The 25,537-nt window shown below is 37.2% G+C and overlaps 1 protein-coding gene and 1 non-coding gene across 5 annotated transcripts in view; both read left to right on the forward strand.

Annotated features, from left to right (window-relative positions):
* The window catches only part of LOC115224221 (homeodomain-interacting protein kinase 2), a 225,363-nt gene extending 200,037 nt beyond the window's left edge, over window positions 1-25,326 (forward strand). For all 4 annotated transcript variants that reach the window (XM_036513303.1, XM_029794999.2, XM_029794998.2 and 1 more), the window contains exons 12-15: window positions 18,302-18,414; window positions 20,889-21,227; window positions 22,020-22,249; window positions 23,731-25,326. In XM_036513303.1, the coding sequence (XP_036369196.1) occupies window positions 18,302-18,414; window positions 20,889-21,227; window positions 22,020-22,249; window positions 23,731-24,677 (1,629 nt within the window). In that variant the 3' untranslated portion in view covers window positions 24,678-25,326. The remainder of the gene's footprint in view (window positions 1-18,301; window positions 18,415-20,888; window positions 21,228-22,019; window positions 22,250-23,730) is intronic.
* Window positions 4,000-4,186, forward strand: LOC115224590. The gene has a single exon (XR_003882870.1). It is a non-coding gene; the product is annotated as a U2 spliceosomal RNA (small nuclear RNA).
* Window positions 25,327-25,537: the final 211 nt, after the last annotated feature.

A 25,537-nucleotide genomic window follows, 5' to 3' on the forward strand; every position in this document is an offset into this window, starting at 1 on the left:
GTGTTTGTGAATATATGGTTTGGCAAATCAGATCGCAAATTTGCAAAGAAGACATGGAACAAAGTGTCAAAGACTGATCTTAGAAGGTTGAACTCGGAGGAGGTGGCTGCAGCAGTAGGGGAGAAGCTGTGCTCTAGAAGACTGATATATGGATGATATTCACGTGTATGTGTATATGTGTGTGTGTGTGTGTGTGTGTGTATGCTTACTGAATTATCAAGCAGGACATCTCAGTGTAGAGAGCATTATATGCAGTGGACAAAAGTGCATTATATACACACACATATATATATATATATATACTGTATATATATATATATAGATACTGTATATTTATATATATATATATACAGTATATATAATTGCTTTCAATTATATAGTTTTGATATTGTTTGCTGTCAGTTAAATGTACTTTAGAGTTTCTTCTAAAGCCTTCCGCTGTGTGTGTGTGTGTGTGTGTGTGTGCGCGTGTGTGTGTGTGTGTATGTGTGTGTGTGTGTGCAGCTACTAAAATACTAACATTTTGCAACATACCAAACATTCTTTTGTCCACTGTGGAAAAATATTCAGTAATTATAATTAATGATTACAATTATAAATAAATATACAATAACTGCTTTCTTATTAAAAGAAAGTGAAAACAGAAACCGACGTCTTTCTCATCCTTTCTCTTTCTCTTTCTCCAAAAGTACTTCCTTCCACTTCCCCGTCTTAGTCACACACCCCTTACTCTTTCCTCTACTCTTCCCCTCTCTCATTCTCATTCTCTTTCTCTCTCTCTCTCTCTCTCTCTCTCTCTCTCTCTCTCTCACACACACAACCCATGACATCATGAATCATATTTTATTTCATCTTCATTTGCTACTTGTTATGTATGTAATAAGATATGCACTGCTGTGTGTGTGTGTGTGTGTATGTGTTTATATGTGTGTGTGTGTGTGTGTAAATGAAAAGTGCGTGTAACAGTTTTCTTTTATTCTGAAATGGCTTAGAATGGCTTGGCATACATTGGACGTGTTCTATACATGTGTATATGTGTCCTTTATTTTTCACTGTTGTATAACTGTGAAACGATGTGGACATGGGTGAGAAAAACTATAAGCAAGTGCTTTCAAAGAAAAACACTTATTAACTTAATTTTTTTAAATTTCGCCCAAGTTTTGTCGACATTCCTTTTAGCTCCTGTTCGGAATCTGTTACTTGTAGGATATAAAACGTAAAAAGAAATAATTTGATTAGTCTTTCTACTGTGGCTAAAGTTTGGGTTATCATCATCAACACCACCATCATCATCATCATCATTTAACATCCGTTTTTCATGTTGGCATGGGTGGGTTGGTTGGTTTGACAGGAGCTGTACCAGGCTCCAATTGTCTCTATGGCTGGATGCCCTTCCTAACGCCAACCACTATACAACGTGTACTGGGTGCTACCAGAGCTTTTTATGTGACACCAGCACCAGTGCCTTTTACTTGGCACCAGTGCCTTTTATGTGGCACCAGTGCCTTTTACGTGGCACCAGTGCCTTTTACGTGGCACCAGTGCCTTTTACGTGGCACCAGTGCCTTTTACATGGCACCAGTGCCTTTTACGTGGCACCAGCACCAGTGCCTTTTATGTGGCACCAGCACCAGTGCCTTTTACGTGGCACCAGCACCAGTGCCTTCTACGTGGCACCAGTATAGTGCTTTTTTACGTGGCATGAGTGCTTTTTATGTGGCACCAGCACCGGTATCAATTCTACTGTTGTAGAGAGGTCTTCTTAAGCGCAGCAAGGCACCAAATATCTCTGTCCTTTGTCATCTCCTTCATAAGGCTCAGTGTCTTGAAATAAAATATGATTGGATGCAGACATTCAGAGGAAGTGAATTGGTGCTTTCAGCACAGAACTTACTTTCCAAAGTAAAACTATGCAAATCGATACAAAGTATCCATTTAATAATATATGTAATAATTAGCAGCGTGGTATTCATTTGCTCTGATGCTATTGAGATATTGGAAAACCAACAGAGTGAGTGAAAGGCAGTTGAAGTAGCAAGTGTTCGTCTCGTTGCTTAGAGTAGCAGAGAAAGTGAAAGTGAAACATTTAAAATGTTATTTTAACACTTTTGTTGCCATATTTCTGTTGAGATCCATTGTCCTTGCTTCTATTAATTTTGAAATTAATGAAGAATTTAGTGCAATAATTTTTATCATTAACCCCTTTGTTGTCATATTCCTATTGAAAAATCGGTCTTTGTTGCAATTAATTTTTGAAAATAATGGAAAAATTTAGTTAAATAATTGCCATTGTGAAGCTGGTGTTTGGAACATAACTAAATTAAAAAGGAAGCTTTTTAATTTAGATAACTTTAAAAAAAGAAAGTTTGTTCCGTAGAACCAAAGGCAGTTTCAGGTGGGATTTATGTCAAAAGGATTAAGCTGGAATTTAGCATTCAGATTATTCTGTCAAATGCAATACTTCTTTATTCACATTGTTTGAATTAATCATGCATTGTCTCGTAGCTTTCGAGATTTCAACTGTCGAATTCTTTATTCTGACAATGGCATTGCACACTAGGTGTGAGATGCCAAATATGGCCAGTATGAACATATATAAAACAGGTAGACTATTTGGGTTGGATGTAGCTGGTTTTAATGCAGTTTGTCCATCTTCACATTCTGAGTTGTTCAAACACTGCTGGGGACCACTTTGCCTTTTGCAAATTTGGGGTTTATAAAATAAATACCAGATGACCACTGGGGTCAATGTAATCGATCCTCCCCCCACCAGTGTTTATATAACTTACCTGACATTTAACATTTCAACAGTGCTCTTTTTTTTTTTTTACTTGTTTCAGTCATTTGACTGTGGCCATGCTGGAGCACCGCTTTTAGTCTAGCAAATCAACCCCGGGACTTATTCTTTGTAAGCCCAGTACTTATTCTATCGGTCTCTTTTGCCGAACCACTAAGTGACGGGGACGTAAACACACCAGCATCGGTTGTCAAGCAATGCTAGGGGGACAAACACATACACACACACACATATATATACATATATATACGACAGGCTTCTTTCAGTTTCCGTCTACCAAATCCACTCACAAGGTATTGGTTGGCCCCGGGGCTATAGCAGAAGACACTTGCCCAAGATGCCCTGCAGTGGGACTGAACCCGGAACCATGTGGTTGGTTAGCAAGCTACTTACTACACAGCCACTCCTTCGCCTATGATAAATATTACAGTGCATCATCCCATGGCTATTTGATGGTGGAGAGAGAGAGCAGTCAGGTCTGTTTCTATTGTTGGCTTCAACCAAAATAGAATCTCACACTGAGTCCCATTTAACCCTTGACCCCTATCCTTTACTGTTTAGTAATTATGTCTTTAAAATATCACAATTGCTAAACAGGGAAACTCCCGAAAAAGCAAAGCTTGTCATTTGTATGAGTGAAAGGTGCTTGGCTGACAGTCTGGTCCAGCATTGTTGTTTAACAAGCAGTTTGTCATATGGAATACAGGTGATGTTTGAAGGGATGGGGTGGTGGCATCAAGTGTACAAGATGCTGCTGATATGTGTATTTATAAGTGTGAGTATATACAGATGGGCTGAACTGTTCAGCATTGAAGCTACCATCGGCATGACATTGCCCCTCTGCTAATCAGGACACACATCATATGGAAGCCTCAAACACATTTCTCCAGTCAACCAGACCTTGCAAAACATCCCAAATTCCATTTCCTCCAAGACTAGCTCAAGGCCACTCTCCTTCACTGTTACCTTGACCCGAATACTGGGAGACAATCACCAAGGGCTTCCCAAAGTGATGGCATATCATTGCCAAGGGATGGTCCTGATGGAAAATAGCAAACGCTAAGAGCCAGAGATCAGATGTCGAAGACACAAAGAGTGACTCACACTTCTTTGTCCCCTGTGATAAATGCCCCCTCCCCCCAGCTCTTCTATATCACCCTTGGCCTAAACAGCCACCCCAGGCACCATCACTTTTCGCACCCATCAAGATCGGCCTTTTGGCTAAGATCAAAGTGTAGTATCTGTTCTTATCAGATATGATACGGTCCCTATTTGGGACCATCGATATTAAACTGATTTTTAGAACGAGGCGAAGAGTTAGGGGCTTGCTCTGCCTTTGCCACAGGTTGGCCTGGTATAGCAGTACTTCCAGGATTCAGCCCATCTCTCACCCGGGTCCAACCCATGCCAGCATGGAAAGCATACGCTAAACGATGATGATGATGATGAATGGGTATTTATCTACATGTTTGCACAGGTACACAAATTTATCTAATTGTGCGCATGTGCACACACACACACACACACACACACATACGCTGATGCAAGCAGAAACACTTGTCCTCCAGACATTTTTCTGCCAGTTGGTGTAATACGATTATTATGTTATTTCATACAGAGTGTCATTTTCTACTGTAACATACTTGGGTGTTAATATGTATGTATATACTAACATGAGTGGCATTAACTATACGTTGTGAATTTCTACTGAATCATTCCCCGAGGGCTGGTTCCATCTACTCTTTCATTTGTTGCCTTTTAGGCTGAAGTCTTCATTTCTGAGCCAGGAAAATTACTTCCTGCAAATTCTTTCACTCACTGCATTCTCACCCTATGTACTCTGGTTGTATACTGATGTCACTCCATTTGCAGTTTTTCCTCTATGAAACTTATAAAAATAAGACAAATCCAATATAGGTTTTCTTGAATAATGTTTGTGTTTTTTTATATCCTGAAAGTAAAAGATTCCAATAATCATTCTAGAAATTACTGAGACTAGTACAAGCCTACTATAATGATCGCATTGATGTATTCAACAACAGCCAGTGTTTTTCTGTTCTTGGAACAAATTCTAATTCTGTCTTTTGCACACATTCTGTGTTGTATTGTTTATATGTTGAAAGACATACAGAGACATGCACACACAAGCAACCCCCAAAATTATATATATGAAGTCTGTTTTTATATATATATATATATATATGAGGTTTGTGTTGTGTTGACAGACTTGCACTTAAAATTCCTGCATTTTTAATCAGAATTTACTACAATGACTACACTACTTATCTACACACACACACACAAACTGTTTCTCACTGTATTTCTCAACACTAATGATTTTTTTTTCTTCTCCCCTTCCTTCTTTCTAAATATACATGGTGACAGGTGTAACACCCGTTTTAATTCCTCCCCTTCTTCCCTCCCTCTACAAATCGAAACATTGATGTCCAGGTAGTAGTCGTTTCCTTTGATTTCTAGATAGAAGCAAATAGGAAGTAAAACTTTCTCACCAAAGACACACACCACACACACACACACACACATACGCTGATGCAAGCAGAAACACTTGTCCTCCAGACATTTTTCTGCCAGTTGGTGTAATACGATTATTATGTTATTTCATACAGAGTGTCATTTTCTACTGTAACATACTTGGGTGTTAATATGTATGTATATACTAACATGAGTGGCATTAACTATACGTTGTGATTTCTACTGAATCATTCCCTGAGGGCTGGTTCCATCTACTCTTTCATTTGTTGCCTTTTAGGCTGAAGTCTTCATTTCTGAGCCAGGAAAATTACTTCCTGCAAATTCTTTCACTCACTGCATTCTCACCCTATGTACTCTGGTTGTATACTGATGTCACTCCATTTGCAGTTTTTCCTCTATGAAACTTATAAAAATAAGACAAATCCAATATAGGTTTTCTTGAATAATGTTTGTGTTTTTTTATATCCTGAAAGTAAAAGATTCCAATAATCATTCTAGAAATTACTGAGACTAGTACAAGCCTACTATAATGATCGCATTGATGTATTCAACAACAGCCAGTGTTTTTCTGTTCTTGGAACAAATTCTAATTCTGTCTTTTGCACACATTCTGTGTTGTATTGTTTATATGTTGAAAGACATACAGAGACATGCACACACAAGCAACCCCCAAAATTATATATATGAAGTCTGTTTATATATATATATATATATATGAGGTTTGTGTTGTGTTGACAGACTTGCACTTAAAATTCCTGCATTTTTAATCAGAATTTACTACAATGACTACACTACTTATCTTACACACACACACACAAACTGTTTCTCACTGTATTTCTCAACACTAATGATTTTTTTTTCTTCTCCCCTTCCTTCTTTCTAAATATACATGGTGACAGGTGTAACACCCGTTTTAATTCCTCCCCTTCTTCCCTCCCTCTACAAATCGAAACATTGATGTCCAGGTAGTAGTCGTTTCCTTTGATTTCTAGATAGAAGCAAATAGGAAGTAAAACTTTCTCACCAAAGACACACACACACACACAAATTGTTATTTAACGATACCTGAAAAGCCAGAAACTTTTCAGCAACCCCTTGTATGTATGTGTCTTGTCTGAGTATATAGGTGCAAGCATGACTCTGCGGTAAGAAATTTGGTTCACAACCACATGGTTCCAGGTTCAGTCTCACTGCATGACATCTTGGGCAAGTGTCTTCCATTATAGCCTCGGGCTAACCAAAGCCTTGTGAGAGGATTTGGTAGATGGAAACTGAAAGAAGCCTGTTATGTGTATGTATATATATATATATATATATATAATATATATATGAGGTTTGTGTTGTGTTGACAGACTTGCACTTAAAATTCCTGCATTTTTAATCAGAATTTACTACAATGACTACACTACTTATCTTACACACACACACACAAACTGTTTCTCACTGTATTTCTCAACACTAATGATTTTTTTTTCTTCTCCCCTTCCTTCTTTCTAAATATACATGGTGACAGGTGTAACACCCGTTTTAATTCCTCCCCTTCTTCCCTCCCTCTACAAATCGAAACATTGATGTCCAGGTAGTAGTCGTTTCCTTTGATTTCTAGATAGAAGCAAATAGGAAGTAAAACTTTCTCACCAAAGACACACACACACACACAAATTGTTATTTAACGATACCTGAAAAGCCAGAAACTTTTCAGCAACCCCTTGTATGTATGTGTCTTGTCTGAGTATATAGGTGCAAGCATGACTCTGCGGTAAGAAATTTGGTTCACAACCACATGGTTCCAGGTTCAGTCTCACTGCATGACATCTTGGGCAAGTGTCTTCCATTATAGCCTCGGGCTAACCAAAGCCTTGTGAGAGGATTTGGTAGATGGAAACTGAAAGAAGCCTGTTTATGTGTATGTATATATATATATATATATATATATATATATATGTGTGTTTATTTTCCAGTTTCAGCTCTTGAGCTGTGGCCATGCTGGGGCACCGCCATTGTATATATATATGTATATATAAAATCAGGTGCAGATGTGGTTCTGCATGATTTTGTATTTGTCCACCCGCTCCAACTTGAGTGTGTGTGTCCCTTGCCAAATGGAGTGTTTGTGTCCCTGTAACTCTGTAACCTAGCAGTTCGGCAAAAGAGACCAATAAAATATGTACCACACTTTAAAGAAAAGAAAAAAGTACTGGGGTTCCTTCTTTGACTAAAAATTCCTCAAGGCTCCAGCATGGCCTCAGTCTAATGACCGAAGCAAGCAAAAGAACTACACTTTGTAATTGTGTGTCAGTTTGTGTATCTATTTGTCTGTGTGTATAAGCTCTACGTTTGTATCTCTGTGTCTGTGTCTTTTGTCCTATTTATTGATCATTGTGTTTGGTTGCATATGTTTGCCATTAGCTGTATGGATTTGATATTTTGCGTGTGTTTCTATATGCATTTGATTAATGTTTTCGTGCATGTGTAAACCACTTTCTATCTTCTCTCTCTTTTCTTACGAATGGATGGAAATCCCTTATCCTGCATTGATAAAATGAATTAACAAATAAGTCTTCAAGTTTTGGGGCTCAGAGCCTAGAAAGTTACTATTTTAAGTAAAAGGACTTGTGTTTCAGAGAACAATTATTCGAAATATTTTTGAACTGAAATGGACTTTTTATTTTTATTTTTTGCTTAATCCCCAGTACACACAAACAGATAAACATGTTCTCACTTTTAGTTTGTGTGTGTGTGTGTGTGTGTGTGTGAATTTACACACATTATATATATATATATATTATGTACATATTGTATATAGAAATACACACATTACATACATATATATATGTTATATATATATTATATACATATTTTATATATTTATATATATATATATATATGTGTTATATATATATTATATACATATATTTTGTGTGTGTGATTGTTTAGCTTTCTTGTCTTTGAATAAATTTCACTACAGTTACACAATTTTATTCTGCTCATGGATCAATATTAGCTCTGTCTTTCTAGAAATTTCTATTTCTAAAATATATATACACACACATACATACATGTATATATATATATATGTATATATACATATATATAAATTCTTACACAATTTTCTTTTTCCACGTTGCTAAATTCTTGTTGAGACTAAAGATTGGGTTTACCAATATTGGAATGTTTGATGCCGTTGTAGACTGCTGGCTTGGTGGTTCCTCCCTGGCCTTTACTACTCAACTTCATACCTGCCATGAAGCTTACACAGAAGACACTCAGTCCCTATGTTTTGTTCAGACCAGCCTCAGAGTTTAGCTCAACAGTTTATGGTAGGCCCCAACAAAAGACTTCTATGGTTGTTTTACCTCCCTCAGTTTTTCTTTTGCTGCCACCACTCTTAAAAACGTTCGCTGGTATGCATGGTGTTGGTTTCTTTCTTCTTCTTCTTCCTCTTCTTCTCATCACTTCTTACCATCTTCCAGTTATTGTTGCTTTCTCTCAATTTCTCTTTCATAAGTTTGTCTCTCGATATATCTTTCTCTTGCCTCATATCCCTGTGTTGTGTATACGTGTGTGTATACACGTATATATACTCACAGTTATTCACACACATGCACAATCATGTATGCACACAGCCCCACAAGTCACTCTGCCATTTCGTATATGCTTATTAAATGATAGCATTTCTCTTGGGCACTGTGTGGGTATGTGTGTGACTGTGTATATATATATATATATATGTGTGTGTGTGTGTGTATATATATATATATATATATATATACACATACACACACACATTCACAAATATACACACATAATAATAATATATAGTAATCATAACAATATATACTGATAATAATAATAATAATAACACTCAGACAAATACATAACAAAAACACCAGGACTTACAAACACATATAACATACAGAAAATTGCACTACTAGGCACTGCACACATCCTACGCAGAACACTTTCCATACAATAACCATCAGAGCATCACAACAAATCACAACACATACCCAAGGCACACAGAGCTGTGCTCGGTAGTGAAGTGAAAGCACGCTATAAAAATAAAACTACGGAATAATAATAATAATAATAATAATAATAATATATAGTGATGATAGTAATAATAATAAGGTTGGTCAGAAGAATTTAAGGAATTGTGCCCTAGTTATAGGACATAACGTATACAAAAAGTCTTCAAATATTTCAAGGAAATGAAATGAAGTAAAATAAGATATTTATGTCATTATGTTTAAGAATGTGTTACATAGTAAAGTCAATATTTAATTTTATTTTACTTTGTTTTATTTCATTCTTTTAGAAAATCTGGAGAATTTCTCTGTAGCTTTATATAAATAAACTAAGGTACCATTCCTTCATTTCTTCTGGCTAAGCTTATTATCGTTGCTAAAAGTTATATACATATATATATATATATATATATATATATGTAATAATAATAATATTAGGGAGTATAACTCCAAACTTACAGGGAAAAATTCAATTTAGTATTAAATCAAATTTCACAGTATAAATATATAAAATATGAATTAGAGATAAAACCACTATTATGCAACACTATATATATATATATATATATATATATATATATTGGTAAAAACTGTAAGATAACAAAAGAAAGTGAGAGACCTCAATATTATGTAAATAGAGGAAATTTATCTGTAAAATAATATGTGACAATTATTCGGTAGCCAAGATAAAACTCTGAGTTTCGGATGCCGAGGGGGAAATCCACAACACCATCTCTTCGGTTATCTGACCAAATAACCGAATAATTGTCACATATTATTTTACAGATATATATATATACACACACACCACACACACACACACATACAGACAGATACATAACTTCTAGATAGAGGATAGTTGTGTGTGTGTGCGTGTATAGAGACGGCGGCTGCAAGTCCTGGCAACTCCAGCCAAGACCACCACTCTTTCTGCTATGCGATCAATGCCTGAAATTGTTCCGTTCCTGACTTGGCCTTCTGAGCCATGTCGTGGAGGCACTAGATGAGCCAAGCTCAAACATGAGTAGTACTGAAGACAATATATATACATATATATATATATATATATATATATACAGGGTGTCCCAGAAGTCGCGCACCATTCTGGTTTACATTAAAAATAATTTAAGCATTTTATTTTATTTTGTTTTTTTCTGCATGTTTTATTGTAGAGGGTGCTCAGTTTGAGCATTTGTTACAGTTTATTTCAATAAAGTGTTTTTGAAATCAGTAAGAGTGTATTTTTTTTAAAAACCACGGTGGTGCGCAACTTCTGGGATACCCTGTATATATATATATATATATATACATACATACATACATACATAGAATGGTAAGTCAATTACATTGACCCCAGTGCTCAACTGGTACTTATTTTATCTACTCTGGAGGGATGAAAGCCACAGTCGGCCTCAGCAGAATTTGAACTCACAACATAAAGACAAATAAAACGCTACTAAACATTTTGTCCAGCATATTAATGAATCCGCCAGCTTACCATATATATTAACACCAGTTTGACTCCAGTCCCATGCTACGTAGAGGTTCATAGGCTCATAGAAAACCTATGAACATTGCATTGAACTGAGTCCAATTGTTATCAAATGATATATGCAAATCTTACCAACTGTGCTGAGTGCCACTGTCTTTCATTTGTTTGCTCACTTATGTATGTGTGTAATTGTGTATGTGTGTGTGTATGTGTATATATATATATGTATATATATATATATATATATATATATATATATAAATACACACACATAGGCATATACATATATATACATATATGTAGACATATAGGCACCAGCGTGGCTGTGTGACAAGGAATTTGCTTCTCAACCACATGGTTCTGGGTTCAGTTCCACTGCATGACACCTTGGACAAGCGTCTTGTACTTATTGCCTCAGGCTTACCAAAGCCTTGTGAGTGGTTTTGGTACAAGGAAAACTGATATGCATATGTATGTGTGTGTCTTTGTGTCTGTGTTTACAGTCGACGGTCCTGCAACTTTACAGTTTGACAGAAGAGACCGATAGAGTAAGTACCAGTCTTAAAAAAATGAGTTCTGGGGTCGATTTGTTTAAGTAAACTTCTTGAAGATGATATCCCAGCATGGCCACAGTCTAATGACAGAAACAAGTAAGTGATTAGAAGATCTACTATATTACACATACACATACATACACACACACATTGAGAGAAAGAGAGAGAGAGAGAGAGAGAGAGAGAGTAAGGGTGGGATATGAACTTGTTCATTCATCTGTCTAATGTGAAGTCTCACATTTACTTCTGCTGTGTTTCTTGTTATTTTTTTTCTCATTTACTAAATTAACATTTGTTTTTTTGTCTCAGTTACTTCAGGTTCTTATAGCTTTGCATTCTGCTGCTCTGGTTGCCGTTAGTGACGATAACTGAAGTCAACTACTACTACTACTACTACCACCACTACTACTACTACCACTTTGTATAGTTACACCTACGTGCATGCCTTAGCTGAGAAGCCAACACCGATTATATAGCTCTCTTTATTCAAAACTTACTTTTGTATTCCTCTTTCAGTCAATCTCAACTAAACCACTCTGAATTGCTCCCTAATGCTAGCATTTTATCATTTCACAGATTTATAGGGGGACAAAAAAACAACAAAACAACCAAAAAAAAACCAATAAGATTTTTGTTGTTGTTGTTATTTTCTTGTAAATTGTTTTAGCAACCTTGATGTGATGATGAATGGCAAAGAGGTCATCAACATTTTCTTTACATTCTTTAGGAATCAGTAAAAAAATAAGTTACAGGGAATCGTTTGGCCCTTAATGTAATCCTTGTGGATTATTTGTGTGGTTGAATATCTCTCAGCCTCTTTCTCTGAAAATGTCTTGGATTGTTCCCGTATTGGAAATTATTAATTATTATGTGTTGTTATTTGTGTGTTAATTTGGTGTCTGTGAAATTAGTTGTTTCACCTCTGACTGATAAATACCTCTTTCTCACCACACACACACACACACACACTTTCCCCATCTATCTATCTATCTTTATCTATTTATCTATCTATCTAACTATCTATTTATCTATCTATCTATCTATATATATATATAGATATATATATATATACACATACATGCATGCCTACATAAATACATATATATATATATATATATATATATATAGATATATATATATAGATATATATATATATATAGATATATATATATATAGATATATATATATATATATATATATATATATATATATATATACATACATACATACATACATACATACACATGTGTATGTGCATCTCTCTCTCTCTCTCATATACATACATATGTGTGTGTATATATAGATAGAGAGAGAGAGAGAGATTTATATACATGTGTGTGTGTGTGTGTGTATATATATATATATATGTATGTGTGTACATGTGTATATATTTATGTATGTATGTGTGTATGTATATATATGTGTGTGTGTATGTATATATATGTGTGTGTGTGTATGTATTTGTATATATATGTGTATATATGTATATGTATAAATATACGTATATGTGTATGTTTATATGTCTGTATGTATAGATATATATATATATATATGTATGTGTATATATATATATATATATATATATGTATGTATGTATTTATATGAACAAATACACCAAGTAAGTTATATTTACTTAAGACGAGGGCCCAAAACCTGGTCACAACCTTTAGTTACTGCCCCCAAGTACTTCTGATTTCGTGCCAATCATTCATTTTCTCTTTGCTCTCTTTTTTTCTCACTTTATCGCATCATCTTTGTTCATCCATTCCATTTCTTTTGATAGTCATGCATGCCTCATACTACTAATACATTGGTTCCAACTGCCTGGCTACCTGGTGATGGCTACTAAAAATTAAAAAAACAAAAAAAAAATACTTCCTAAGCGGCTTCTTCTGACCGGGAGTGCTTCAGCAGGTTAATCTGTCCCTACTACTCGAGATTTCAAGTCTTTAATCAACTATTTTGAATTGAATTGAATTGAATTGAAGATATATATATAATAATAATAGACATGTTTTCCTCTCTTGAAACGTTTTGATTTTTCAGTTCTTAATGACTTGTTAGTTTGTTATGATGCTTTGCGATGATAATTAGAAATGTCCTTTTGTCATATGTTAATTAACAAATATATATTCATAGCTGCTGCTGCTTGATATATTGGGAGTTTTCTTCTTTTTTTTATTTCTTTGGTCTTTCATTACTAATACATCTTTACTAATGCTTTTCAGCTCCAAACATAATTTAAAATATCAGAAAACAAGGAGGTACTCTTTGTTTTAACTTTTCGGGGACAAAGGCCTTTTTATAACTCTGCACAGAAGACTCAACCGTTTTCACAAGTTGTTAATAATAATAATGATGATAATAATAATAATAATAATAATGGTTTCAAATTTTGCCACAGGGGCAGCAGTTTTGGGGGAGGGGATGAGCTGATTACATCGACCCCAGTTTTCAACTGGTACTCATTTTTACCGACCTCAAAAGGATGAAAGGCAAAGTTGGCCTCGGTGGAATTTGAACTCAGAACAGAGCAACGGGTGAAATAACACTAAGCATTACACTCAGTGTGCTAACGATTCTGTCAGCTTGCTGCCTTTATAATAATAATAATATGAAAATACTGGTGCTTGTAGTATTAAAATTCCCTAACAAGAATATATGTCCCATGACATTACATATATTCCTGAAGAGATTAGATTGTCCAGTGTCTTCTACTTTAGCTTCAGGTCAACCAGAGCTTTGTGAGTGGATTTGGCTGACAGAATCTGAGAGAAGCCAGCCATGCGTGGGTGGTGGGGGTAAAGAGAGAAAGAGAGAGATGTATGTGTATTCATATCTTCTTGACATCATACTTTATTTGTAAACAAAACTTCACTGTTACCTGGAGAGTGTTGTTTGTTTGCAATCTCCCATGGAAACCACGTCTGACCATTGTACTGTTTCATGTTCGAAGAACCAGGGTATATATTACTTTGCTTGGAAGCAGTTGATAGTTTGCGATAAGAAGAGCTTCTGGTGGCCATGGAAAACCTGCCTCAGCGAATTTTGTCTGACCCAAAAAACCTTGAAAAGTGAATGTTAAAATGATGATGATGATGATGTGGTGGTGGCAGTGATTTGTCACTTACCTTTCTCTTCTAAATCTTCTGGAATCAAAAGTAGATTTAAAATGTATTGAAAATACAAAGAATACATAGAATTTTTCAAAAAATGTCCCCATCCCCCAAGAGAACTAGCTTTCGAAATGTGACATTGAGTGTTGAGGATGGTGGTATGTGGTATTATCATAACATAACTAACTGGAATGGTATCTGTTTGAAATCTACGGTGTACCTTCGATACTGCTCAATGTGTATTTTGGTGCCATCCATTATTGTTGCAGTGTTCATTCATCGATGTCTTTGTATCATGGTTACCTTTCACAACAGGGATGGTCAGTCTTATATAATATGTTTGTGTGTGAATGTTATCTTTGTAGCTTCCATGTCCTTGTGAGTGGATTTGGTGGACAGAGACTGTGAAAACCCATTGTGTGTGCGCACGCACGCACACACACACACACACGTCTCTGCGTGTTTGGAGACCTCCCCCACTGCTTGACAAGTGGTGTTGGTTTGTTTACAGCCCTGTAACTTAGCACATAAGCCTAAGAGACTGATAAAATAATAACTAAAAAAATAAGTACTAGAGTTGGTATATTTCATTAAATCCTTCGAGGTGGTGCCCCAGCATGGCCACAGTCCAATGACTGAAACAAATAAAAGCTATTATCCATTGCCTCAAATCTCAAACCTACGTGTTTTGAAGAGTTGTATTTGATTAAAGTGTTTTTTTTTGGGTTTTTTTATATTCTGTATTCTACATGCCTTTTTCCCTAACCTTGCTGTTCTGAATTACTTTACATCTCTGCATGAAAGCCCAACTTTAACTTTTTACCAAACTCTCTGTTTCAATTTCAATAATAATATTTTTCAAATTTAGATAAAAACCAGAATGCTTCATCTGGGACGTTCCTCTGTTTCACCCCCTTTTTTGTCTACTAACTCAATAATTCTTTTTGTGCGTGTCTATGTGTGTACATGTGTTGTTGTTAACCCACACAGATATGGGTATAGGCTGTTGTCCTCATTTAGCCCCGGGTCATTCCCAAATGAACACATAACCCTCATGTTCGAAAATATTTTCATAAATGTCTTGTTTTCAGTACAAGGCTACATTATTTCTAATTTGCCCTTATTTAATTTGAATAATGGCATGCGTTAAGAGAGATTATTTGGTTGCTGTTTCCAGCAGATGGAACAAGCACTTATGTAGGCTATTCTTATTGGCATATATCTGTGCTGTTAAAAAGGACTAAGACCCCTTTCGGTCATGAATGACCATAGGATAGCTTCTAAAAAGTTACCCTCCAAGACAAAAGTCCGGGTAAGGTTGTTTATGAAAGACCAGTAGTCACCCATGCATACCAACCTCTCCTCTCCATGCCACTGATGTTATCCAAAGGAAAGGCAAAGGCTTATACGGCTTGGCACCAGTGACATCACAACTCATTTCTACAGTTGAGTGAATTAGAACAACGTGAAGTAAAGTGTCTGGCTCAAAAACACAACACACAGCCTGGTCCAGGATTCGAGCTCACTACCTCGTGAATGTGAGCCCAGTGCTCTAACCATGAAGCCATATGCTATTATGTATGTGTATATTATCACATGCATCTTCCATAATGGCATGGGTTGAACAGTTTGACAGGATCTGATGTGTGAAAAGCTGAATCATGTTCCTGTTCATGAAACGTTGCCATGGTTTCAGATGCTCAGTGCCCTTCCTAACACCAACTACTTTACAGGTTTTACTAGGTATTTTTTTTTTTGTTATATGATACCAACACTGGTGAGGCTGGCATATAACTTACTACACTAAAAACCTTCCTTGACTGAGTGGGTGTGTAGTAGAGAGGGGACATAGCTTAATCCTGGGGGTTGAACAGTTAAACTATGGATTACAGGAACAGATTTATTGCTGTAGAACAGTGGTTTGCAATCAGGGTCCATATGACCCTTAGGGGTCCATATACAATTTATCCGTTAAAATATATGTGCAATAAATAGGTGCAGGTGTGGCTGTGTGGTAAGAAGCTTGCTTTCCAACAACATGGTTCCAGGTTCAATCCCACAGCATGACACCTTTGGCAAGTGTCTTCTACTATAACTTCAGACCAGCCAAAGCCTTGTGAGTGGATTTGGTAGGCAGAAACTGTCAACCAAATATATATATATATGTCTGCATATGTGTCTATGTATGCCTGTATTTGTTCCCCCAGTACCACCTGACAATCAGTGTTGGTGTGTTTACTTCCCCGTAACTTAGCAGTTTGGCAGAAGAGACCGATATAATAAGTATTAGTCCTGGAGTGTTTTGTTTGACTAAAACTCTACAAGGCCGTGCCCCAGCATGGCCGCAGTCAAAATACTGAAACAAGTGTAAAAAGTAAATTGATTATATTTCTACGGTGCACAAAATATCTTAATCTTTTTTATACAGTTCCTATAACTTTTAATTATAAAAATATAATAGAATTTTTTAAAGCCATCAGATGACTATGAGGGTCCAGTAGAGTAAAATAGGAATCAAAGGGAGTCCATAGAGAAAAAGTGGATATGAACCACTGCTGAGGAGGAAATCTGTAATATAGCTATTCCCTTTATTATATAAGGATTGGTGAGAGAAGTTGGGATGAGGCTAGAAAAAGAAAACTGATGATAGGGTGTCAGAATGTACCTTCAGAATATAAGAAGGTGGCCAGAAGAGAGAATGGGGACAGAAGATCAGGAAGGGTAGGTGAATAGGGGTTGCAAGACTGTGGGAGGTGAGTGAGAGATGGTTAGAGATGAAGGTAGGGATGGAGTGGTGATCAGCAGTAAATATTAGTTAGAGGTGGTGAGGGGGGGAGAGAAATGACAAATGGATGTGAATAGAAATGGTTTGAGAGGGGAGGGGATGAGTGGTTGGTTGTACAGAAAGGGTGAAGAATAACAGCATAATGGCACAGCGTTAGAGAGAATAAGGATGAGAGAGAAAATGACAGGTGGAAGTGGATGAGTAACAATTTCACAAGGTGTGGAGGTGATAAACCTTTAGTGACGGGGGGGTGGAGAAAAACAGGTACTTTGGGGTGAATTTAGTGATAAATAAATAAAGATGGGAGGATGAGTTGGTTGGGTAGTGTGATCGATGGTAGATATGAGATTGTTAAGAATGATGGATGAAAGACAGGGGCAGACTGAGAGTACTGAGGTCCCTTGGGCCTAATTATTTACTGGAGCCCCTTAACATTAATTTGGTAGGGTTAACATGTAGAGTGTGGGTCCCTCAGAGCTCTGGGTCCTTAGGCAGTGCCTGATTGATCAACAGTTCAGTCCGCCCTTGATGTCAGAAGAAAGTGGGAGAGAGACGCCTGATAGCACAAATAGAGGATTGCAATATGTTGTTCTGTTCCCATTTAATTAAAGCAACAGAATAATGCATTCATTAGAGAAGTGATGGTGGGATGAGAGACAAGAAGATGAGGGGCTAGGAAAGGCTCGATCTGTATGAATTGGTGCCGTGCTGAGTGAGGGTCCAGTATGTGCACAAAGCATTGCCCTGATGGGAGGCTCTTCTTGAGTATAGTTTATCACCAATCTCAGTCTTTTGTCATCTCTGTGAGGCTCAATATCCTGAAATCAGCCTTCACTTCTTCATCCATGCCTTCCTGGGTCTCCCTCTTTCATAGATTCCATCCGCACTAAGCAATTGGCACTACTCACAAATTTCTGGCCTTGTCTCTAATTTAGAAGCAATTATTGTTGTTAATTAAAAAATTTTTTTTTTTGCTTCTTCCATGTTTCATGTTGTGGTGTCTTACTAAATGTTTAACTTTGATTTCTTCTTGTAGGGGTCAGCGAACCAACAATGGAATCTTGCCAGTGTAGTACCGAGCACATTTGGTCTGCCTACAGTGAGGCAAACGTCCCAGTCTCATTCAAGCAAGCGGCAAACTAAAAATAGGTTTGTGCTTTTACATTGCTTTATTTTTATCAAATAGTAATTTCCATGAAAGACATTGCAGACAACGAGGTAGAAAGTGATTTTGCCTTGCAGCAAAAGTGAAAGACATATCAGTTATTAAAGGCACCGGTTCCTTCAAAAACAAAATAATATAAGGTTGTCCCAAAAGTTCGTAGAAAGTCTTGGAAAATAATGGTCTTTATTTTGAGGAATAATTTTTGTTGTTTTTGTTAGTACTTGGCGAGTAAAACTTCAATTTTCACAAGTGTTTACGAACTTTTGGGACAACCTAATAATAATAATAATAAGGAGAATTTCAAATTTTGGCACAAGGCTATTACATCAACCTTGGTGCTCAACTGGTGTATATTTTACTGGACCCGGAAAGGGGATGATTGGCAAAGTTAACCTCAGCAGAATTTGAACTCAGAATGTTTAAAGACAGATGAGATGCCACCGAGCATTTTGTCCATATATTCGCACCCATTTATTTGGATGTATTTGTATGGTGGCATACGGAATAGAAGCTTGCTCATCAAGGCTACCATCACAAAAAGAATGTGGCACGTAAAAAGCACCATCCGCCCGTGGCCGTTTGCCAGCCCCGTCTGGCACCTGTGCCAGTGGCACGTAAAAAGCTCCCACTACAATCGCGGAGTGGTTGGCGTTAGGAAGGGCATCCAGCTGTAGAAACACTGCCAGATCACACTGGGGCCTGGTGCAGCCTTCTGGCTTCCCAGACCCCAGTTGAACCGTCCAACCCATGCTAGCATGGAAAGCGGACATTAAATGATGATGATGATGAGGAGGATGATGTGAAGTTATGTTACAAATTACGAAGCTAAAAATTTGAAAGGAATTTTATGGAAGTTTCTGGAAAGACAAAAGATATTCAAGGGAGGTAATTTTGTGAAATCATTTTGTTTCTTCGATAATTTCCATATTAGGAATATTGTTAACTACGGATGGATTGGGATTTTTTTTTTTTTTTTTTTTTTGCTGAGGCTGTTTAATTGTGAATAGTCTGTTTATTGCTTAGGACATTTAATTAAATAAACTGTTAATTTCAGATTGTTCTAATTAGACTGTATATTATAGCGGCTGTTTAAGTTTAAATGAATAAACTTTATCACAGAGGTTATTTAGTTGTAAATAAACTATTAATTAGACTATGTTTAATTATATAGAGACTTAACTACAAAGATTTTTAATTGTAGATAATGTTAATTACAGAGGTTGATCAATTATGAAGGAACTATTAATTACAAAAAGCTGTTTAATTATAGACTAGCGGTTTCACATGGCCCATTTTGGAAATTGTTGTTCTTGTTATTTAGCCCCAGGGGAGCCCTGAACGAGCAGATTTCTAGTCAAATGTATTTCAGCCCTGTATTGTTTAAAACTTTACTAAAGGGACGAAATAGTTTAAATTGCATTTTCGCTCAGTTTGAAGTTAGTGTAGAGTTGTCTCTCTTTGAACTTCCCCCTAAGCTTTAGAGAGCTCCTTAGCCCCTGTTACAAGATACACCTATACCTCATCACACTACACATCAGCAATTATTCTTCTGTAGTAAATAATCATCGATGGGTTTCTAAAAACTGATCAAGGGTTTTGGGTGAAGGCACACATATTAAGGAGGCTTCTTCCGGTTGATGCTATTTATTCCATCACCCCAACTTTCTTTAACCGACTTTGCAACTATTTCAGTGTTACTGCAAAATTCAGTGCCTTTGAACAAGCACCACTTAGAAAATCTCTCAGAAGTACTTTTCTAATCAAGCCTTGCTGATGAGGTTAAATAGTCTGGATGTGGTCGGTTTAAATGCTAAAGGTTTGAATCTTGGACAGTAACAAGATTTAACTTAAAACTGCTGCTTGAGTTGTAGTTCCTGTCTCTTTTCCATCTACCAGTCTTAGAAATGCTAAAGAAAATGAACAAGTAATAGGCAGTGCCCTTTCTCTCTTTAGTTGTAGAGCCCCTGCAAAAAACGTTATAGGTATTGATCAAAGGCGGCGAGCTGGCAGAAACGTTAGCACGTCGGGCGAAATTCTTAGTGGTATTTCGTCTGCCGTTACGTTGTGAGTTCAAATTCCACCGAGGTCGACTTTGCCTTTCATCCTTTCGGGGTCGATTAAATAAGTACCAGTTACGCACTGGGGTCGATGTAATCGACTTAATACCTATGTCTGTCCTTGTTTGTCCCCTCTATGTTTTAGCCCCTTGTGGGTAATAAAGAAATAGGTATTGATCAATTCCCTCCAATTGAGGAGGTCTGCAAAAGGTTATGAGCATCAGAGTTTCCTTTTCTAAGACCCCAAAGAAAAAAAAAAAGGTTAAATGCTTTTTTGTTTTGGTATTAAACTAGATGAAAGAGGTATTCAGTGTTGTTGGTTTTAGTGTGTCGTGTTTGGTACCCCTTACAGAACCAGTTTTAATGTGAAACGTTTGTCTCTCTCTCTCTCTCTCTCACAGGACCAGTAAGGAAATATGTACCTCAACCCAGTTATCTCCTGTGAAAAAGCGTGTGAAGGAGAACACACCACCACGACTGGACAGCTTGCACAAAGAAGAGATCCTGCGTCTAACTGGCTGGAGCAATGAAGCACAAGCGGTGCCATTGGGTAGCAAAGTCAGCAGCAGCGGCAGCAGCAGCAAGAGTAGCAGCCACACAGGTACAAGAGGTTCAGGTGACCACCGCCAGACTATTGTTATAGCCGACACTCCTAGTCCAGCGGTCAGCGTAATCACCATCAGCTCTGATAGTGAGGATGAAGAAGAATCCAAGAGGCATTTAAAGGATACGGTCAAAAAGTAAGGTTCCTGCTTTTTTTTTTTTTTTTTTTGCTCTTAAATCATTCCTTTTGTTGTCTTTTGTTTTTCCTTTTCTTCTAGTAATGTCATCTCTTTCATCTCAGCCACTATCTGTCATCGTCTGTCATTCTGTCACCGTCTGTCATCTCTGTCTGTCACTGGCTTTGTTTAGAAAGTAAATAAAGTTCTTACCCGTTTCTGTCAGACGGTATATAATTGTCAAGAGAATAGTATCAAAGATTGTTTAATGTTGTCGTTTGAGAACATTTTGATTCAGAGCAGGGAAGATGAGTAAATAAAACCATTAACAAAGAGGATTCTAGTGTGTGTAATAAAGTTACGTAAATGTTTTGACAATGTAATTATTCTGTGTCATTAACCCTTTCGTTACTGTATTTCTGTTGAGATGCTCTGTGTTTCTTTCAATTACTTTAAATATAACAAAGAATTTAGTAAAATAACTTAGTTATCGTTCAGCTAGTGTTAGGAACATAAATTGTGTCTGAGGTTTGGTGGAAGATTTTAATTCAAAACTTATGAAAACAAGATATTTGTACTCAGGGCCAGAGCCGGTTTCGGCCGGGTTGGTAATGAAAGGGTTAAATAACCTCTTATCCTTTTCTGTAAGCTGTTGAAATGTGTTGTTTCCCTTTCATAGAGCAACCCCTGTCTGTCTGTCTGTCTCTCTCTCTCTCTCTTTCTCTCACACACACACACACACACGTCTACTACAGCTGTTTCTGTTACAAACTCACCATTGACCGGTTTCTCTCCCCCGTTTCTCCTCTGCAGAGTTCGTGATGTACATACCAGTACTAAACACAGCAGCCATCAGACATCTGCGCATCAGCCACGGCAGTACCAACAGCAGCAGCAGCAACAACAGCAGCAGCAGCAGCACAGTAATCACAGCAGTACTAGCAGCAGTAGCAGCAGCAGTCATGTCAACAATCCTTATGTCCAGAACAGCAATAGTGTCGACAGTGGCAACTGTAGCTCAAGATCAGGATCGTCAGCTTTCGGTCAGTATTTCCCAAAACACTGCGTAACCCAGTTTTTGTCCCCAAGCAGCAACTGCTATTTCTTATTTGCTTACCCCTAGAAAATATAAAAAATGGTTAATATTTCCTTCAAACTTTGCTTTTGTTACATTTATTCAAACCCCAAAGAATCCCTCTCGACACATGGCTATAATGCTCTCCCACTGCTCCTGTTCATCATCAGAGATGCACATATTGTCAGCCGCTAAGGGACATGTTCTGGTGGTTAAGATCAAGCAACTGACAAGCATATCTATGGTATTCAGCAGAATATTTGCTATAACGATATTTCTGCTTCAGTAACTCAGGGCTGAATCTGTTTAAAATGTAATGGAAAATAGGTCAGTTTCAAAACATTGATGTTCAGGTACAAAAGTTTGAAGGGAATAGTAGTCATTTCCTTTGATTTCTTGATGGAACCAAATAGGAAATAACACTTGCTGACCAAACACAAGCAAATCTGTGGTATTGAACAGAATGTTTGCTATAACGATATTTCTGCTTCAGCAATTTGGTGCTGAATCTGTCTGAAATGTAATGGAAAATAGGACAATTTCAAAACATTGACATCTAGGTGAGGAAAGCAAAGTTTGAAGGGAAAAGTAGTCATTTCCTTTGATTTCTAGATGGAAGCAAATAGGAAATAACTCTTACTGACCAAAGACAAAAACACAAAAATTTTGTTACACAGTGTAATATATTGCCATTCTTGTTGCTTATCAACAGTGACTCTGTTAAACTCTTTAGTATTCAGATTGCTCTGACAAATGTAATGCTTATTTATTCACATTGTTTTGAGCTAATCATTCCTTGTGTTGAAGCTTCAAGATTCTGATGATCTGGTAGTTTATTTCTAGAATGACATTGCAGGGTAGGTGTGTAAGGCTGGATCTGTCCAGTTTTGAACATAAAACAGGCAGAATATTTGGGCCAGATGTGACCAGTTTAAATGCTAAAGGGTTTTTTTTTATTAGTTTATTAGTTGTAGTGAAATTTTGGAATTTGGATAAATTCATTTGCCATTGTAAGAAGAGAAATCTTAAAAAATGATAGAAATTTTTTCCTTCTTTTCACATACGAAGGAGCAGACCCTAAACATCAGATGCCCTGTCTTGTATTCAGATTACTTTGTCAAATGTAATACTTACATATTCACATTCTTTATAAAATTAATCCTGTATTTTCTCGTAGCTTTGAGATTTTGAAGACGTGATTGTTTATTTTTAGAATGACATTGCAGGGTAGGTGTGAGAGGCTGGATCTGGTTAGTTTGATCATTAAATAAGTAGAATATTTGGGCCAGATATGACCAGTTTAAATGCTAGAGGGTTTAGCTGATATGAAAAACTATAGGCCTGTACTATGAATTATAAGCCAGTACCTTGTATTGGCATAATTATTATCATGTTATGAAACCATTTTCAACTTTCTACTTTCATTGTTTTGTTTATTTCTCTTGACAGGTTCTCCAAGAGTGCGAAAGAATGTGATTAGCTGTGTAACAGTACCTGACAGCCCTGATCTAGATCATATTTCTGCTGTAGCAGCATCTGCTAGCAACTCTGCCCACAGTGCTCGCAAGCCACTTACTTTTACCCCTATTAAACATGAAATTACCTCCTCCTCCTCTTCCAGCAATATTGCTAACATGAAAAGCATAGCAGCTGTCTCTTCTTCCTCATCTTCATCGTCGTCCTCTTCTTCATCTTCATCCTTGGGTGGCTGCCCAGCTGCGTCTGTCTCCGCGACTACGACTAACTCAGCCTTGATCCCCGACAGTAACTATGTCAGCAGTAATAATGGCAATGGCAGCTACATTAAAAGCCACATGGTCCCTCCGAATCAAAGACAACATGTTCCTGCATCAAGTGCTGCTATGAGAGCTACATCAGCATCTCTCTCATTCATTCCACCCAATGTCGTGATGGCCGAATCGTCTCGGCATCACAAGTACCGCGACCATGTGACCAAAACCTCCCCTTTCGTGACACACATTCCCAAGCAGGAAGTTTCTTCGCTGTCCTCGTCATTTCTTTCTTGTGCATCGTCTGCTGACCGACTACACGTGAACAGAAGTCCAGTCAAACATGAAGTGAAACCACTCCCGCTAGAAGTTGAAGTAACCAGTGCATCATCTATTCATAGTAAACTTGCCTATGTTTCTCCGACAGTCCGACTCAGCCAGAACCAGCCGCGAACACTTCATGGCCATTCATCTCATCGGAATTTTATCGGTCACCAGCCAGCTGGTACATTAGTAGCCACTGTGCTCAACAGTAAACAGCGTGTCCCAAATGGCCTCAACACTGCAGCAAATAATTCCTCTCAACTCTCTCCAGCTCAGCCCAATGTACATATTGGGCAGCCTATCTTTCTAAATACTGGCTCTCAAGTTGAAGTACATAGGTAAGTGGACTGCCTTGTTTCCCTCCCGTGTCTTCACCCCCCAGACCTAATCCAGTAAGTGGACTCCTTACAGTTTACTGCCCGCACTCAGCAAAGCGTATCTCTCTTTTCCTCTTTCTAAAACATCCAAACCATGTCTTCTGTCATACAAGTTGGGTAGGGCGGGCAGGCTATCATCAAAACTTAGACTGTGCACACCATTTGGAGGAGGAACTCTCAACTATGTCACCCTGTATTTGATCGAAACTGTTTTGCACTTTTTTCTACATCTATCTTGTTGGCTTAGAGAATATCAGTTGCCCTAAAGCAAATAAAACCCCCACAAAAGCCCACCCCAGCCCCCAAAGCCGAAATGAAAGAAGAAAAAAAAAGACAGAAAGACCCAAAGAATGAGCAGCTGGAGAAACTCTTGTTATCACTCACTCACAGCTTGTAAAATCCGTCAAGTTTTGACATCAGCTGGACCGAATTCTTCTTGAAATAATGCTTCCCACACCTATTGCTTGCTTGTTTGCTTATTTTTGAATGGTTTTTTTTTTTTTTTTTTTTTTTTTTTTTTTTACCTAACTTCTGCTGTAAATCTTTTAACTATCATCTTGGCCTGAAACCCAAGGAACCGTACAAGAGAAACGAAAGAAAAATGCAAAAAAAAAACAACAAAATAATAATAAACAGAAGAAAGAAGGAACGAAAACACAAAAGCCAGCCATTCTTCCAACTTGGAACTGAATGATAGCCTCCTCCTCTACTTTTTAAAATAGAATGAAATTTTTTTTTTTTTTAACCTTCTGTCTTTATTTGCTTTTTTTTTTTTTCTGGTGAAAAAAAAAAAAATCTAAGTTTCCATGACGGCTGCTGGCTTGC

This window comes from Octopus sinensis, linkage group LG25 (assembly GCF_006345805.1).
Source record: "Octopus sinensis linkage group LG25, ASM634580v1, whole genome shotgun sequence".
Lineage (NCBI taxonomy): Eukaryota > Metazoa > Mollusca > Cephalopoda > Octopoda > Octopodidae > Octopus > Octopus sinensis.